Source organism: Aspergillus tubingensis, assembly GCF_013340325.1.
Source record: "Aspergillus tubingensis WU-2223L DNA, scaffold_3, whole genome shotgun sequence".
In the NCBI taxonomy this organism is placed as follows: domain Eukaryota; kingdom Fungi; phylum Ascomycota; class Eurotiomycetes; order Eurotiales; family Aspergillaceae; genus Aspergillus; species Aspergillus tubingensis.
Window position 1 is genome coordinate 3,307,369 of NW_023336277.1, and position 18,087 is coordinate 3,325,455.

General features: G+C 51.1%; 6 protein-coding genes across 6 annotated transcripts; 3 read left to right on the plus strand and 3 right to left on the minus strand.

Moving 5' to 3' along the window:
• Positions 1 to 495: 495 nt before the first annotated feature.
• On the minus strand, positions 496 to 1,660 carry AtWU_02219 (uncharacterized protein; the record flags this gene model as incomplete). Its single annotated transcript, XM_035497333.1, has 4 exons — positions 496 to 663; positions 730 to 839; positions 975 to 1,334; positions 1,387 to 1,660. The coding sequence occupies 4 exons, from the start codon at positions 1,658 to 1,660 to the stop codon at positions 496 to 498; spliced, it is 912 nt and encodes a 303-aa protein (XP_035353226.1).
• Positions 1,661 to 1,922: 262 nt separating this feature from the next.
• AtWU_02220 (beta-ketoacyl synthase, N-terminal domain family protein) lies at positions 1,923 to 2,978 on the plus strand (the record flags this gene model as incomplete). Its single annotated transcript, XM_035497334.1, has 4 exons — positions 1,923 to 2,088; positions 2,148 to 2,534; positions 2,598 to 2,704; positions 2,787 to 2,978. 4 exons carry the CDS (start codon positions 1,923 to 1,925, stop codon positions 2,976 to 2,978), a joined length of 852 nt encoding a protein of 283 aa, XP_035353227.1.
• A 1,651-nt stretch (positions 2,979 to 4,629) lies between these two features.
• AtWU_02221 (short chain dehydrogenase family protein) lies at positions 4,630 to 6,045 on the plus strand (the record flags this gene model as incomplete). Its single annotated transcript, XM_035497335.1, has 1 exon — positions 4,630 to 6,045. The coding sequence occupies one exon, from the start codon at positions 4,630 to 4,632 to the stop codon at positions 6,043 to 6,045; it is 1,416 nt and encodes a 471-aa protein (XP_035353228.1).
• Positions 6,046 to 6,799: 754 nt separating this feature from the next.
• AtWU_02222 (uncharacterized protein) lies at positions 6,800 to 8,036 on the minus strand (the record flags this gene model as incomplete). Its single annotated transcript, XM_035497336.1, has 4 exons — positions 6,800 to 7,193; positions 7,246 to 7,625; positions 7,684 to 7,781; positions 7,847 to 8,036. 4 exons carry the CDS (start codon positions 8,034 to 8,036, stop codon positions 6,800 to 6,802), a joined length of 1,062 nt encoding a protein of 353 aa, XP_035353229.1.
• Positions 8,037 to 8,625: 589 nt separating this feature from the next.
• AtWU_02223 (uncharacterized protein) lies at positions 8,626 to 9,113 on the minus strand (the record flags this gene model as incomplete). Its single annotated transcript, XM_035497337.1, has 2 exons — positions 8,626 to 8,794; positions 8,854 to 9,113. The coding sequence occupies 2 exons, from the start codon at positions 9,111 to 9,113 to the stop codon at positions 8,626 to 8,628; spliced, it is 429 nt and encodes a 142-aa protein (XP_035353230.1).
• A 695-nt stretch (positions 9,114 to 9,808) lies between these two features.
• On the plus strand, positions 9,809 to 17,991 carry AtWU_02224 (polyketide synthase; the record flags this gene model as incomplete). The annotated part of the gene is made up of 6 exons (XM_035497338.1): positions 9,809 to 10,051; positions 10,102 to 10,246; positions 10,298 to 10,566; positions 10,623 to 13,139; positions 13,194 to 17,087; positions 17,143 to 17,991. 6 exons carry the CDS (start codon positions 9,809 to 9,811, stop codon positions 17,989 to 17,991), a joined length of 7,917 nt encoding a protein of 2,638 aa, XP_035353231.1.
• Between the last annotated feature and the right edge of the window lie 96 nt (positions 17,992 to 18,087).

Sequence of the window (18,087 nt, forward strand, 5' to 3'; positions counted from 1 at the left end):
ATAAATAATAATATCTAGCAATTTGGCAGATAAAACACACTGTTACCACTTCAAGCTCTTCTTTACTAACTTTAATAACCACACAGTCCTCTTGATAGCCTATAAATTACATAGTATTCCCTCGGCTTCCTTGGCGAATTAATGTGAGACCTTTAATCACTTCCTGGTACTACCGTCCCAAATATAGCCAAGACTCCACTGCAACTTGCCTCGGCTCAAGCAGTATATATTTCTAGGAAGTATTACTACTGTCGGAAACATGAATCTTGACAACTGTCACGATGCAGTCCGCCGGTTACAGGTTCCAGCAGTCAAAGATAGAAAGTTTCATTCAAACTTAGCTATGAAATAAGCGAAAGCGCCGACCATGTCCCTTATGCAGTTCCCTCTTGCGCCAATCCCATCAGCTCCCGGTCTATCAACTATCACTATAACGAAAAAGTCCTTTGCAAGCCGTCAAAGAAGCCATTGCGCCACTGTCAAAATCGCTCTCTGCTACCGGGAGGACTGGAATTCAATCCCACTCGCTTGCAAAAGGGTTCTCTTCCTACCAAGGGCTGCTCCGCCACCCGTGAGGCCACTGGCGTGATTAATGATGCGCCGTAGAGTCGAAATAATTTGGATTCCTTGGCCATGGTCCCACCTATAGTGGGCGACGGAGTACTGAGACGTTTTGTCAGCCCCCATTCTCTACGGTTTTCTGGTCATTTCCTTCGAGTTTCTACTTACTTTGCTGTCGTTCCCCAGTTGTATAAATTCCCAGATGTTACTATCAGTTGCTATACCGTAGATATCAGTATCGTGGCGACAGGCCGCTCTCCGGGCCTGGTGTAGCATCGCTATTGTTCGTTAGAAAATAGTCTAGTAAACGATGAAGCTGAAAGTGGGTTGATCGAAATAACCCATCGCCAATGTTCAGAGCAGGAGAGGGGATAGGTGCCAACGTTAGAAAACAATATAATCTGTATACTGACCCATGTAAACGAGAGTTTGGTCCACGCCCATCACCCCCTTCCTCTTCGCCTCGCACACGACAAGATTTGCTTCCATCTGGCCAGGTTCTCCGTACCACAGTGAGTAATCGGTCCTGCCAGTTACTAGCCATCTTTGCTTGTTGGGAAAAGTCCATTCCATCTTCATGTCTTTTTCGAATTGTAGGTGCACAGATCGGACAGATTGGGTGGAGGACGAAGACATCCGATTCTGGTTTGATCTCTCCTCCCTCTTTGCTGCGGCGAGGGTGCTGAAGAGCACGGCATCGATTCGGGCCCGGGTATGCGCCTCATTAAGCGGCGCCCCTTTCGTCACAAGATCTATATCACGTAGGGTCTCTCCTGCATCAATTCAGTAAAGGCTTGGTTGAATAACGCTCTGAAAGAGGCTTACTAAGATGTTGGGGGATTGCGATGCGATCCTTCGCCGATAGAGTCCAGTTTCCACCGGTTGAGTCCACAGAGATGCCGAAGGTCTTTTCGACATCTTCGGGATTTATACTAGTAACTGCCTTATGAGGGCAGGGTGTTTGTCCTTGGTGTGACTCTGTCTTGGCTAAATCGAAATATTTGGAGAGTTCTGGATCTAGCTCGTTCTTCTGTTCACCAACAGACCGTGAGATGACGGCCTTAATTCTGGCCTCTAGACGGTTGATGATCACCTCCATTGTCGGCGCTGTATCTCGATTTCAGAAGGTGAGGCACTTTAAAAAAGTGTTGAGATTTTAGGAGGGTGATAGCGAAAGAATGAATGGATGATGTAGTTGATATTTCGTCATTATTCATAGGGGTGATTTATGACTCCGCATTAACCTCATACTTCAAACATTCATTCACTGCATCTATTCCACAACTTCACTCATTGCCGTCTCCAGCATCTACTTCACCCTGCAAATGCCCTTTATCTCTACTACCGACACACAATACAAAATGTATATGTATGATCCCAAGGATATAGGGGTGGGAAATGACATAACTGCCCTTGCACCTTATTTCAGACTTGGCCTCGATCTCACTCGGGCTCAGGATGAGGAAGCGGAGAAGCCATGGCAGATTGACCAGGACCTTACCGATGTTCAAATCCCAAAATATCTGGGTATGTGATGATCCTCCGAAAACTAAATCTAACGCCACTTCTAATTACTACTTTCAAAGAGACTCTATTGGAGGACTTCGCTCTAGGTCTCGGTACTGGAGACTGTGACGCGAGATTAATTCGGCCTCGACTGAGTGCAATCCTAATGGCGTTGTTGGCCAAGGTCATGAAGGAAACTTGCATCAGTAGAGTTGATGACGAAGATCCAGCAACTGAATCTGCGTCCAACTCTGAGCGCCCTTCAGTTGACTATTCAACACCATGCTGGATAGTTGACCAGAAACTCATTCTTCCACCTGTCACTGACTTTGTGACTGATCCTGTGGAGATTACTATGCATTTCATTCTACTGTACGGTTGCCGCCCAAATTTGGACACAAACGTCATTGTGCTTAGGAAACAGACGATCGTTCCCGATGAGGGCTGGGGAGTTCTTGCAGCTATGTGTAAGTTCATTAGTACTCCCTCGTCATTTATAGGGTTGATGGACATTGACTTCGGTCGACCAGCCGCTATTCATCGCCAGCGGAAAGAGGCAGGCGATAACGGGGACATTTACGGAATCCATACCGATACCTATACCTGGAATTTCTTCCACCTGAACGATAGCGGCAAGGTACGGATCCCAAGCACTTTTTGTTTATTGTTCTTTCTTATCTCATTTTCCTGTTTGACTGAAGCTAATGTATACAATATAGTATTCAACCAAATTGGATTTGTCCTGGTACTTGGACCAAAAGGAGGTCATCGGTCGCGTTTGCCATATAATAAGAGAAGCTGCAACTCTCTCCCGAGAAGTAGGAGGTAGGGATCCTATGCTAGGCGTCTTTGAGCCAGAGGCGGAAGACAAAAGTGATGACGAAAAGTCTGATCAATGGTCGCTCTACTAAGCGAAACGTTGGTGTGGTCCATCGGGTAGAATCTACCTTCTATCAAGGAATTCTGCTACTGTTAATTGCTATTGATCCATCCCGTCTTTTTGTTTCTATCTTTCAGTCACTGAAAACATTCAATTCTATCTAGTTTATATTCTTCTGCCCTCGAGCCTATAGCTTCCAGTAACGATCGGTACGCCAGGTTAGACTGTTCACATGGCATGTCATGATCAATCCAGCCAACAACCCAGGTCTGGATTTATCGGAAGCTAAAGACCCGTACCTCGAGTTCGATGAGAAGCTGCCAAGCTTTGTTGGCTCCCTGCGCTAATGCTGTCTGACTTTTGCTTCTGTACTGAAAGGAAGGTGATATTCTCCGAAGTGACCGTTGCATAGTGTAACGCGGCCCATCAGCTGGTGTCGTGTTATCCTTGTTTCGTCCTACTTGTTATTGTACCTGGGGTTGCATGTCTTTATTCGTGGTGGATTTCCACAGCTCTGGCACTTACGTTGCTTTTATTCCGGGTGATCGGATGTCAGCCCATTTCTGTCCTACATTTTAGTCAATAATGCTACGACTGTTCTTTTTCTCTCTTACATGCATATGCACTGAGCCCATTATGGTTCTTATTAAATGTTTTTGTTGGTAATTGCGTATTTTAGACTGAGTGCCCGAGTTTTGGAAGGACAACTTTCTAGTACGTGGATATATTTCTTTGGCCGGCAAGATCTACATAGCATGAGGGGTGTTTATAGATCCGGCGTTCCAGCAACATTCGAATGGATCGTCAAAGCGTCATCTTTTTGAAATAAGCTTGAAATAAAGACATAAATAAATTCGTTATCTGATTGAATCGTGTGAATGTATTCTTACAGCATGCATCGCATAGCCTCGTTCAGAACCCATGTCATCATTCTTAAGGTTCACACAGTATCGCACAGCCTTACCCCTTCGGATAAATGTGGATTGACATAGTGAACCGTAAGCAACACGATTGCCTATTTTGAATTTTCGATCAAATTCCACATACTCCTCCCAATAAATAGCTGATGTGAGAAAGAACAAGTGTCCATTCACCAGCAAGCCAGCCTAAGATTGCCGGGCCACCCGACCAGCCAAGGATTGCGGGAATCAGCCCGTCAGACGGGAAAAGAAAGACCGACAAAAGAACGAAATCAAAATGCATGAGATCGTTTGTAACGTGGGGGCCAGACGGTGGGCTGTGAGAACGAGGCTAGAATGTGGAGATTCAGGGCGCTAATGCATAATCAAAACTCTATTGAATTGCTGACTGCTGTAGCCTGATTTACCCATTAGGCATTCTGTCGCGGGAAAGGAATGTGTGATTCGAGGGTAGAGAAGTGTGAACGGAGGAAGCCGTGTCAGAACTGTATCACAACAAAGAAATCTTAGTGCAGGATACTATAGGCAGGTTGTGAGTGATGAGGAGGATAGTGATTGCAGTGAAGTTCTTACAGGGATGGATGGAATAGTTGGTAGGGCTTGCCTGGAGATCCCCGCCCGGATGATTTACAAGGCTCTTTAATTACTCCAACCAAACATCAGCTAAAGGAACTTTTTATAACTCCCATCAAAATTATACTGTTCCCTCTTACACTCACCCATCCACACCACTTCAGCTGTCATCCTCTAGTAACCACCACCATGTCCTGGACCAAACAAACCGACCACTGGAGCCGTCCCCTAGACTGCCATGACCGCCTCTTCCAATTCATCGGCGAGTCAGGCAAACCACTCGGTCGCGAACACTGGCTCACCATCGGCGCCATCCAGCTCGACTTCCCCAACAATAACAATAACCCCGACAAGATCATCGCACAACTCCGCAATGCCTGGAAATCCCTCCGCATGCGCTATCCCGACATCGCTGGCGAACTGCACGCCCACGAAAAGCGCTACTACCCGATCACAAGCCCTGAAGCCCTAGAATCTTGGTGCAACAATACCTTCAAAATCGAAGAATCAGCGCAATCCGCCGACGACCTCTTCACCCACAAGCTGCACATCACAGACCCGCACGCAACCGCGCACTGGATCCCCAGCAGCCAGGAATTCTGCATCGTCTCAGCCCACTGGCGCTGGGATGGCAGTGGGCTTGCCATGGTGCTAGATCAGTTCCTCTCCGAGCTGCAAGCTCCAACCATCAACACCACCACAACTTCCTCCTTCGACGGCAGCGAAGCCACCCGGCTCATCCCCTCGCTGGATGCCATCATCGGCATGCCTGCATCCCCCGAGGCCAGAAACCCCGAATGGTCTCGTCGCGCCGACGAACTCCTCGCTACCTTCCTCGAAGGCCAACCCTCCATCGGCCTCCCCGTGCTTGACCCCACAGCCTTACCGGCAAAGTCTCTCCGCACGGAGCATGTCGTTCCCGCGGACCAGGCGACCGCGCTGCGTCGCGCCTGTCGTGCGAGAAATATCACCCTCACGACAGCTATGCATGCCTCTGCGATTATTGAGACGGCGCGTGCTGCTGCTAATTCTACCAATCCATCGTCACGCTACATCTCCTGGCAAGCATTCGATCTCCGCAAATACCTGCCCCCACCCTACGACGGCCCCATCCACGGCCCGTCCCTGCGCATGGTCGGCCTCCCGCTGAATGTCGAAGCCACGCCGACAACGAACTGGTCGGACCTCGTCGAAACCATCCAGCCGCTGTACCGTCAGTCGTGGAACTTGGCTGATAGTGACATGATGTTTGTCAGGGCGCCGTTCGTGGAAAAGGCCACGGCTATGTTCCAGGCTGCGGCTGCGGCGGGCGCACCGCAACCCACGGAGCCGAATATTAATAGTTTGGGGTCTGTGGATCGGTTGATCAGGGAGAGTTATGGGGAGGTGAAGGTTAAGGGTTTGGTGCTTATGGTGCAGATGTTGGCGCAGCAGTTGTATGTGCATTGTTGGAGTTGGAGGGATGAGTTGCATTTGAGTGCGAGTTATAATGAGGCGTATTATGAAAAGGGGTTTGTGGAGGAGTGGTTGAGGGCGATGAAGGAGAATATGGTCTTGAATTTGTTGGGGGATGAGGCTAATACGAATAAGGGTGCGTTGCTTTGATGGGGATGTCTTCATTTTTCCCTTTCTATTCGTTTATTTTCGTTTATTCTTTTCGGGTTATATTTTCCATCTGGAAGTGCATTAGATGATTGAAGAATGACTGTTCTAACGATTTATAGGATCCATTGTTGGCTGAGTTGTCGACTATACAGTTGATACTACCAGGAGGTTTGTACATCTAATAATTTGGTTGGGTGGGTATTGAGGATGGCATCTGCTAAAGCTACAAATTCTCAGACAATTAATTGACTAAATGCAGGAGTTGGAAATCGTCCGGAATAAATTACGTTTCTCTCATTAATTAATTAATATATACTGAGTAGCAGTAGTGCCAGTGGGGCAATCGCCCCCTCTCTCACCTGTGGACTCTCATCCGCCTGTAAGATTGTGCAACATGGAGAATGAAGGATGAACGAAGAATTTCCGTACTTAGTTCAGAGCTGTGTGTGACTGAGGACAGAAATTCTTCTCCCGGGCGGAACTCGGTCCAACTCCAACTCATCAGCGCTAAATACCCTTCTGCAACAGGGCTGGAACCAGTACTCACATATATATCCCTACGGTCCTGGCACGCTAAAAAAAGCACCAAATTTAGCGGCATGCAACACGATTCCGACGCAATTTACAGATTTGCTTTTGCTGGAGAGGGGTTGGGGTTGGGGGCGGAAACTTATGGACCATCATTGCCCCGGAGGGTTGGATTACTATTATTGAACGAAGAAAAACACAAAGAAATATAAGGTTCAGACCAATGCTAGACCACATCAACGTCTACACTCTGCTTCACGTAGATGTGGCAGGGGCCGAGCTGGTCCATCTTGTACGACTCGCCATCCCCGCGCGTGATTTCCGTCTGCTGGGTACTCAGCAGCGGATCTTCCACCCGTCGATAGGGTGCGCTCTTACCTGCCGGAGCATTGCGCGGCGTGTTGTCGCTTCCGTAGGGATACGGTGGCGAGGGCGACTTCCCCGTAGACATCTTTCCCCGTGCCACTCGGAATAATGGGGCGTAGGTTGGCAGACATGCGCAGAGCGTGGCCACACCCAGCTGGACTGATGACCAGACCATTGTCTCGGGGGCCCGGACCACCTGCGGCGTGGCTGGAATCCACAGATAGGAGAGCTTGCAGATACTGGCAATGCAGACTCTATTCCATGCGATCAGCAACGAATTCCAACATTGTCAGAGAGAACACTCACAGTCCACCCAACAGGAATATACCGGTAACCTGAATCTTGCGCGTGCGACTGAGCTGCAGCCTCGTCACCACATACACAGGCAGAAACAAGATCATAACGTCGAGGAACAGGTTCGTGAGCTCCATCCCTAACCAGAGCCGACCACTGGCAATGCAGTATTCCGCAGCGCCCATCGCATCCCACAACATGTGAATGGGATGACACTGGAATATGTTGACGAACAGAACAATGAGGAACCAAGCAACGCAGAGCCCGGCTGTCACATAGTTCAAGATGCGGTATATCTTGGAAATCTTGAAGAGACCGTGCAGGAAGGCTAGTACCGACAATTTGACAAAGCTGATGGTCGCCATGAAGAAAAGGTCGGCAACATAGAGTGTCTAGGTCGAGAATTCAGTCAGTCTCGCGCACACATACGGACGGCACCGCGCAACACACCTTCAGAAATGACTTAGCCCATACCATACCCCCAATGTCTGCATCGGCGGCGAACTCGTTCAGGTCGAAGGTGCCTGGGCCGGGTCCCGCGACAATATCTGGGTGACCATAGGATCAGTAACCACTCTTTCCTCGCCTTGAATTATTCGAGACGTCGACATACACTGGATTAACAGAGCCGCAAACACCGCCATGCATGCCAGCGATAACAGAAGCAGGCCGTCGGATAAGGGAGACCATTGTCGAGTCATGATTCTTACCACCAACCGGAGAGCGACCGAGACCACCGCCAGCGCCAGCATCGAGATGGCGGCGCCCAGGTTGTCCCGGCCGGTTTTGCCGATGTGCTTCATCCTGACGGTGGTGTACTGGGGTGGATTGAGAAGCACGAGCAGCAGGCCGGAAAGAAATGGGAAAACGCGGCCGGGGTTGGTCCCTCGCGAGGCTGACCCGGCGTACCAATCCCGAGTATCAGTCGATCAGCAACAGTCAGAAGCGCGGTAAAAGAAGAGCGGAGGTGTAGAAGAAGGTGATGATTGATTTGAAAGACGACGGCTGGCGTCAGGGCGCTAGATCCGCGAAGCTTAGAGGAAAGGCAAAAGGAAAAGTAATATGATCGCTGGCTGTCAGCAGGGTCGCATACCCTGGAACCAGGCGAGCTGAACTATCATCACACATGGAAGGCTTATGGCCCCCATGCGATCGGAGAGTCTATTCAGCCAGGGGAGGAGGTTATTGCACGGTCGGAGGAGAGTGGCTCGGCAAGGAGGAAGGAAGGGGGTGGGGACGAGACCAAACGAAACGGCGATGAGATGAGATGTATTTGAGAAATGAACGTAATCTTGGCCCCTCACCCCAGCACAGCAGCTAGTATGGTGCATAGTAAGAGCACTCACTGTTCAGTCTTTGTCTATTTCTTCACTTCTCATCGGCCTCCCCGCATCATGTTCGTCGCAATGGCCCCGTGGGTCCCAGGCGGGAAGAAGGGAGGGCAGTTGCGGAATGGGCAAAACACTGGGTTAGGGATAGATAGACACGGTCGCCAGGCCGGATAACTGCCATAGCCTCCTCCTTAGGCACCAGCTGGGCCCCCCGACAGGGATCATCAAGGCTATCCCGGTTAAACTGGCTGTCAGCGTCCAGCATTAACCTGGTTAATCGTTGACCAACCTGGGTGTGGAGGGCGGGTCAGCCAGCGGATGGATCCTAACGGAGCATATCGCATGATGCAGTTCGCGATTCGCTTGTGGCCCTGGACCAACGTTCTTCGGTGTAGCAGCCACATTGTTTGGCTGTGGCCGTCGGCGTGGACTGGGTGAGATTTTAGGGCAGCTCTGGGCAGCGAGTGGAGCGGCCGAGAGAGAGGAGAGAAGAGGGGATGCTGCATTAGTGGCTTGTCGACTAGTGACAATCATACCCTTTCCGGTCATTCTCTGGGCAAATTCAACCATCACACCTTATTGGCATGTGTCAAACATTTGATTTTCACACACTGCATTACCGTCAAAATACCTGCTCAGACAACAGCACTGACCTTTCCGCCCCTGCACGATCAACAACCCCAGCCAAGGATGCCAGTCCTGGCGATGATCCAGCCGGCAGGAATGAGGCTCAATCCGGGTACCTGCTCCGCTGTATCTATCGTCGGCCGCGACTATACCTTGATATAGTAGGTGGTTCGTTCGAGACTATTAACTCGGCACACTTATAGGCTGTGGGGCGATGGCTGCGGATCCCGGTCGTTACTATCTTGATAGCACTCGTTTCTGACTGTTTTTGACTAGCCCTGGAAAGAACTGTACTCGCGCTTGGCGATGTGCAAATGATGGATTGTGACAGGACCGTAAAAAGGTTTCTAGCCCATGCAGCTCCATCACACTTTACTTCGTATGGCCAGATTGCGTTTGCTATCGCTTAAGGCTCCCAATCGGTCAGGCTGGCAATCGGATGAGCCATGAGTAATTTATCTCGCAACATTGATGACTGCGACGGCGAGCGGGGAGAGATCGCAGCGGGGAGCAAGGTAGATAAGAAGGGACTCCCACTTATCCTCTCGATCGAGGTTTCCTTTCTCCCAACACATTCATCAGCACTGCGCCTTCAGTAGTGCCAACGAAGTTATACAATGCAACTACTAACGACTGACGGCCTTGTCTCCCGCGGTGGAGCACTACAGAGTTCTCAGACTCTTGACGGGTCTGATCCTGTGGCCGTCGTGGGCTTCTCCTTGAGATTCCCTCAGGATGCCACCTCCCCGCAATCCTTCTGGAAAATACTCCAAGAAGGTCGATCCGTCACAACAGAAGTTCCTTCTGACCGATTTAATATAAATGGCTTCTACCACCCAGATGCGTCTCGAAATGACACAGTATGTATGATCGTCGCTGGCGAGGATACCTGGTCCTAACAGCATGACAGGTAAACGCGCGGGGTGGCCATTTCTTAAAAGAGAATGTGGCAGCCTTTGATGCACCGTTCTTTTCCATGAGCCCCGGTGAGGTCGAAAGCTTGGATCCGCAGCAACGAGGTTTGCTGGAGACAACTTACAGGGCCCTCGAGAATGGTAAGACTCTTAGAAAAACATCATGGAGTAAGATACTAACAGTGACGGCAGCTGGCATTCCCGTCGAAAGAGCAGCAGGCTCCGCCACCTCCGTCTATGTCGGGGCGTTGGGAGTTGAGTACAACCGATTCTTCGAATTTGACGAAGAGGTCCAGGCCACGTATAAGGCTACCGGTAACTCAGGAGCCATCTTAGCCAACCGGCTGAGTTGGTTCTACGATCTGCGGGGGCCGAGTATGACCATTGAAACAGCTTGCTCTAGCAGCTTGATTGGCCTGCACCTTGCCTGTCAGAGCCTTCGCTCGAAGGAGTCGCAAATGGTGAGTGCAACCCCAAAAATGCTCACGTAACACTAGCTGACAGGGAATGTGTCTAGAGTTTGGTATGCGGCTCACAGCTCTACCTCGAACCAATGACAAGCGCGATCTCGCTCTCCGCTCTGCAATTTATTTCTCCTGACAGTCGCTGCCACAGCTTTGGGGCTGATGGGAACGGTTATGCCAAGGGCGAAGGGTTCGGCGTCCTGGTACTGAAGCGCTTAAGTGATGCCATAGCTGATGGCGATGTAATTCGAGCGGTGGTCCGAGCGACTGCGACGAACCAAGATGGGCGCACTCCCGGTATCTCTCAGCCAAGTCAGGCAGCTCAGGAGATGCTGATCCGGGAGGCGTACCGTTCGGGTGGCCTGGATCTCGCATCCACCCGGTTGTTTGAGGCCCATGGCCCGGGAACGAAACTAGGTGATCCCATTGAAGCTGGTGCCATCAAATCAGTCTTTCAGAAACACCGTAGCCCGGATGACCCGATGCACATTGGTGCGGTGAAGGCCAACATCGGCCATCTAGAAGCGACAGCTGGTCTGGCGGGCTTGATCAAGACTATTCTGAGTCTGGAGAGAGGCATCATCCCCCCGATAGCTGGACTGAAAGAGGTCAACCCGCGCATTCCGGCAGATGAATGGAACCTAAAGTTCCCGACCAAGCCGCTTCCATGGCCCACAGATGGTCTCCGACGGGCATCGGTCAACGCATTTGGCTATGGAGGATCGAATGCCCACGCCGTCCTGGATGACGCATACAACTACCTGCGGGAGCATGGCCTTGAAGCACACCACGTCACTGCAAAAAGACCGCCCTCCTTGGCCTTCTTAGAGAATGGCGTGACCAACGTCACAAATAACATTACCAATGGCCACAGTAATGGCTACACCAATGGCCACGCTAATGGTCACACGAACGGTCATGCAAATGGCCATACAAACGGAGACACAAATGGCCACTCAACCAATGGCTATAACAACCACAATGGAACCGCTGCGACAGTGTCAAATGGTACGTCGCATGACGAACCGGAAGAGACCCCATACGTTTTCACCTGGTCTGCATCCGATTCCAACGGAATTGAGCGACTCGGGGCAGCATATGAAGACTACCTAACTGGAATCGACTCTCATGACGCATCGGAGGAATTCTTGCGGGATCTAGCATACACCTTATCCAACAAACGCAGTGTTCTGCCCTGGAAGTCTTTCGCGTTGGCAGGAGACCTGGAAAGTCTCAAGACGCAGGTACAAAATATGCCGAAGCCCGTGCGATCGTCGACAAGCCCGCGGATCAATTTTGTCTTCACCGGTCAAGGTGCACAGTGGGCCCGAATGGGTATTGAGCTTCTGAAATACGAGACATTCCGGCAAAGCATTCTAAAGGCGGACTCCTATTTGAAAGGACTCGGAAGCTCTTGGTCGCTGATCGAAGAGCTGCATAAGGCTGCAGATTCCTCTCAGATTGATAGCCCGGCGTTAGCACAGCCGCTATGTACCGCTCTGCAGGTAGCACTGGTGGAGCTCCTCGAGGGATGGGGTGTGGTTCCCTGGGGCGTGGTGGGTCATTCGTCGGGAGAAATTGCCGCTGCATTTTGCGCAGGAGCTATTTCCCGTGAATCAGCTTGGACAATTGCCTACTTCCGTGGAGCACTGGCTGCTCGGGTAGCAGAGTCAAAAATTGGCGAACGTGGGGCGATGATGGCTGTTGGCTTGTCCGTATCCGAACTCCAGCCTCATTTCGACGAGATCTCGGCTGTCCATGGCAAACAATGCCTGTCAATTGGCTGCATCAATAGCGCCAATAACATAACCGTGACAGGATTGGACAAGTCTATCGACGCCCTCAAGGTCCGCCTAGACGAGGAGCAGGTGTTTGCCCGCAAGCTGAGAATCCCAGTTGCCTACCACTCTTCTCACATGCAAGTGATTGCCGAAGAATATAAGAGTCTTTTGCAAGGTATTTGCCAGCCGCTTCAATCTGCTCGGAAAGGAGAAACACCCGTTTTTTTTTCATCCGTCACAGGACAACCTGCTCCAGCCAAACAGCTCTCTCTGCCCCAATACTGGGTGAAGAATCTCGTGTCGACTGTCAGGTTTTCTGAAGCTCTTAGTCAACTGTCCCAAGCCAGCCACAATGCAAGGTCTAACACGCAAGTGGATCACTACGTTGAGATTGGTCCGCACGCAGCTATGCAGAGAACGGTTATGGACAATGTGCCTCAATCTGAAGATGTCAGATATGATGCAGCGATGCGACGAGGTGTCTCCGGACTGAAATCCTTGCAGCAGCTTTCCGGGAAACTCTGGACTGAAGGTTACCCAGTCAAGATCGAAGCTGTCAATAGCCATGGGTCGAACCGACCGGCAAAGATGGTAGTTGATCTACCAGAGTACCCGTTCAATCATTCCCAGACTTACTGGCTTGAGAGTCGACTGTTCAAGAATTACAGAACGCGCGACAGTATTCGACACGAGTTAGTAGGCATTCCCACAAACGATTGGAATCCGCTCGAGCCGAAGTTCCGCTTCACCATTCGGGTATCCGACCTACCATGGCTGACAGACCATCGGGTGAGTTCCAACTAATAGCCATCTGCAAAGATCAATCTGCTAAGTGAAATTTAGTTGAATGGATCCCCGGTCTACCCTGCCGCGGGAATGGCAGTCATGGCCATCGAGGCTGCTAGGCATCTAGTTAAGCCTGGTCATGCAGTTAGAGGATACCGCCTGCGAGACGTAAGGATCTTCTCTGCCTTAGTTGTCCCTGAGACCCCTGAAGGCGTAGAAAGCCAGATCTTCCTACGTAATGCAGAGAACAGTCGGACCACTGGTGTCCAGACAGTGGAATGCAGAGAGTTCAACGTATATGTGTACTCGGACAATGAATGGCGGGAGGTCTGCGCTGGCTCTGTCGTCACGGAATACGAAGAGACGCCAGATGAGGTGTACGGAGGCGATGAGCGAAGCCTGACGAAGAACCATTACCAGACGATGTACCAACAAGCAGTCGACCGTTGCTCAGCGACGAGTACTCAGCAGGTCTTCTATGATGCTGGTCATAAGATTGGGTATGGCTTTGGCCCCCTATTCAATACTCTTCACGACCTAGCCTACGATCCGGAAGGGGACCAAGCTGTGGCCGTCGTTGAGCCTGATGAGTGGAGAGGTAAAGTTCCTGAGAAGAACTCTCAAGTCCAGCCGCATATCATTCACCCCACAGCGTTGGACGGGGTGTTCCAAGTTACGGCTGTGGCAACCACCAAAGGTGGAACGGAACTTGGCCCGTTGCAGGCACCGACTCAGTTGCGAGATTTCTGGATCTCGCAGGATCTGATTGAGCGCAAACCATCCACAAAACTGAATGTTCTGGCGCAGACCACGCTACAAGCAGCACGAGAAACCGACTCGTTCATTCTTGCCATCAACTCAGATACGGGAGAACCAGCCATTGTGATAGAGGGCTATCGGGTGACAACCGTGTCTAGCCTTAGCTATAAGCCATCAGAGAAACGCAATATCTTTTACAGGCTCGATTGGAAACCTGATGTTAACCTCATTAGCAGCTCGCAGACCGAGGCTTACTGCTTGGACAAGGAGACAATACCCGTTGAATGGAAGCCGTCTAAGAATGTGGTGACTCTGCATTACATGTCGGAAATGTTGAAGGAGCTGGACGCTCAAGGATACGAGACCTCATCCCCATACTTCCAAAGGTACTTGGCCTGGGTGCGATATCATTTCGATCGTTTGGGTGACAGAAATCCTCTTCTCCAAGCACCATGGAAATATGTTTTAGCGGATGACAGCCGTCGCGAGGAATATTTGGAGGAGTTCGCAGCGACAGGCCCGGTTGAGGGTGCGGTTAATTCGTTCTGCAAGCACCTTGCCGCAATTGTCCGCGAAGAAGTAGATCCGTTAGACCTCCTCTTCAATCAAGGCCTGGCGAAGGACCTGTACAAGGACGAGATTTTCGTGACTACCGCCAAGCGGATGGCGGTATTTATGGATCTCCTTGCGCACAAGAACTCCAAGCTTGATATCCTTGAGATCGGTGCTGGTACTGGAAGCGGTACCCAGCAAATTCTGTCGGCATTGGGCAAACAGGGTAGCGATAAAGGCGTGACCCCTCGATACCAATCCTACACCTTCACCGATATTTCTCCTGGGTTCTTCGAAAAGGCTAAGGTTAAATTCTCCGACCATGTTGATCGCATGACTTTCCAGACATTGGATATCGAGCGCGATCCAGCTGAGCAGGGTTTCACACCGGGTGGATACGATGTCGTAATTGCTGCCACTGTGCTGCATGCTACCCAATGTGTCAGTGATACTCTAAGTCATGCCCGCTCCTTATTGAAACCAGGCGGCTACATCATTCTCATGGAGCCAACCAACAAGCATGACACCGTGCTAAATGGCATCTGGGGAACACTTCCAGGATGGTGGAGATCAACCGAAGAGGACCGGAAGTGGTGCCCATTGTATTCTCGGGACGAATGGGATTACTATCTGAAAAAGACCGGATACACTGGGGTGGAAATGGCAATCACCGACTTCCCAGATGCCGAGAACCATACACTCAGCTTCCTCCTCTCTCGAGCATCTCATGAGGAACCGAGCCAGGTTGAACTTCCGGATTCGCTCTTTATTGCTGCCGATACCGAATTTCAACTCAAGGTTGCCGAAGAAATTGCTTCCTACTTCTCCTCGACGTGGGGGAAGCAATGTGACATCATCACGCCTGATGCTATCTCCGAGCAAACATCACAGTCGAATGTTTGCCTCTCACTTCTTGACCTGGAACGTCCGTTCCTAGCGGCGATGAGTGGGAGGGACTTTGCTCGCTTCAAGAGACTTGTGGACTTTTCAAGTCACATCTACTGGATAACATCCGGTACTGATGTGAACGCTGCACTACCTGAAAATGCAATGAGTTCCGGTTTTAGCCGAGCTGCAATGCTGGAGAAGCCTGGGCTTTACTGGGCTAATTTGAATATCCAGGACATAGCCTGTGCTGGCAAGACTATTTGCAGTGTCCTTCAGCGCTCATGTGGCGCGTCCGGGGTTGAGAACTGGGAGGGCGATTATTGCGAGACCAACGACATGGCACTCATCCCCCGCGTGGTAGAAGCCAATGATATCAATGATTATGTCTACTCCCAGACTGGCAACCAAGACATAGAGCGAAGGCAGCTTGGCAGGGAGCCAACTGAGGCTCTGGAAATACAATTTTCTCCTGGGCAGCTTGGCAGTTTCCGGTACGCCAGGGATGATACTCCGAGTAAGCCCCTCGCAGAAGACGAGGTGGAAGTGACAGTCAAGGCCACGGGAGTCAACTTTGCCGACGTGATGTGTGTACTTGGGCAGATCACCGACTCTTACATAGGACATGAATATGGGGGCGTTGTCCGGCGAGTTGGATCAGCAGTGAAAGATCTGGCGCCTGGGGACCGCGTCTGCGGCATGGCCTCTGGAACGTTTAAGACGTTTGTCCGGAACAAAGTCCACACCACCATCCCTATTCCGGATCATATAGCCTTCACCGATGCCTTCCCAGCGGTATGGCTGACAGCGCTGTACGGCATCACGCACCTGGGCCGCCTTCGTAAAGGCGAGTCTGTACTCATACACGCAGCCGCGGGCGCTGTGGGTCAGGCTGCCATCCAGCTGGCACAGAATATCGGTGCCGATGTCTTTGTGACTGTCAGTTCTACAGTCAAGAAGAATCTTCTGCAAGAGCGTTATGGAATCCCTGGCGACCGTTTCTTCTCGAGCCGAAAGTTGGCATTCGGCAAGCAGATCCTGCGCGCAACCAATGGTCGCGGTGTCGATGTCGTCCTCAACTCAAGCTCGGGCGAGGCGCTCGCAGAGACTTGGAGATGTGTCGCGCCTCTGGGACGATTCGTCGAGATTGGAAAGCGAGACATCTACTCATTCCAGAAGCTTGCCATGTACCAGTTCTCTAAGAACGTCACTTTCTCATCACTAGACCTCCAAACGGTATACAAGAACCATCCGGCTGTTATTAAGCAACTGATGGATGAGCTACACGAGCTGCTCTTTGCAAAGAAGTTGGGTCCCCCTCAGCCGGTGACACAGTTCTCGCGTGGGGAATTTGAGTCAGCCTTCCGCTACCTTCAGACTGGCCGTCATATGGGCAAGGCAGTCATCAACTGGGAGGAAGAGGCGGAGGTCTCAGTAGTGCCCAGTAATGACCCGGAATATGTCTTCGACTCCGCGGCCAGTTATATGATTGCTGGTGGTCTGGGCGGTATCGGCCGGAGTCTCTCAAGGTGGCTTACCACGCGAGGAGTCAAGAACTTGATCTTACTGTCTCGCTCGGGCGCAGTTTCTGATGATGCCATCGAGCTAGTCAAAGAGCTTACAGAACGAGGCGTCAATGTGGCTACTCCCCAGTGTGACGTCAGCAACGCCGAGTCTCTGGCGAGCGTGATCAGTAATTGCGAACAGACAATGCCTCCAGTCAAGGGAGTGATTCAGGCCTCCATGGTGCTTAAGGTATGCTAACTGAGCCTTTTTAGAGTCGCCTGAGCAACCAGCTGACACTTTGCAGGACCGCTTGTTTGACAACATGTCTCTGGCAGAATGGCAGGCAGTGCTCGACCCCAAGGTCGCTGGAACTTGGAACCTCCACCACCATCTTCCAGCTAACATGGACTTCTTTGTCATCCTGTCTTCCCTGGGAGGTATGATTGGGTCGAGAGGCCAGTCTCAGTATAATGCTGCCGCGACATTCCAGGATGCATTTGCTCGCCATAGATGGGCACACGGCCAGAAATGCATTTCCATTGATGTCGGTCTACTCACGTCCGTCGGCTACGTGGCGGAACAAAAGGACGTATCCGAGCGGTGGGTCAACGCCGGTTTCGATGCCCTGTCCGAGAAAGAGCTTCACAGTATTGTGGACTGGGCTTGTAATCCTCGCCTGAATGTGTCATCAGGATGGGAGACTCAGGTCCTCACGGCCCTCAACCGGCCCATGGCCATGATTCAGCAAGGCAAAGAACTGCTGCCTTACATGAAGCGGACCATGTACCGACATCTGCACCGGATGGACCAAAGCACGACTGCGTCCGCCCCTACCTCTGCTCAGGCCGTAGACTATGGAGCCCTTCTCGGGGCTGCTGGCAATGTAGAAGAAGCAGGAGCCATTATCGCCACAGCTCTCGCACAGAGACTCTCTCAAGCTCTCTCGGTACCGGAGGAGGATGTTGATATCAATAGGCCTGCTCATTCCTTCGGTGTGGACTCTCTGGTGGCCGTCGAGCTGCGGTTCTGGTTCGCCAATGAAATGAAGGCAGAGCTCTCGGTCTTCAATATCCTGGCGGACTGTAGCATCAGGGAGTTGGGTCAGCAAGCGGCTGGCAAGAGTCAATATGTGCAGAAGGGGCAAGGGAACTAAGAACACCTGTCATCCGCCATTTAGTATATTGTCGTTAGATTACATCGAATTTTTACGAAACTCAATTTTGCATGATCATCCCTAAACCTTCCTGAA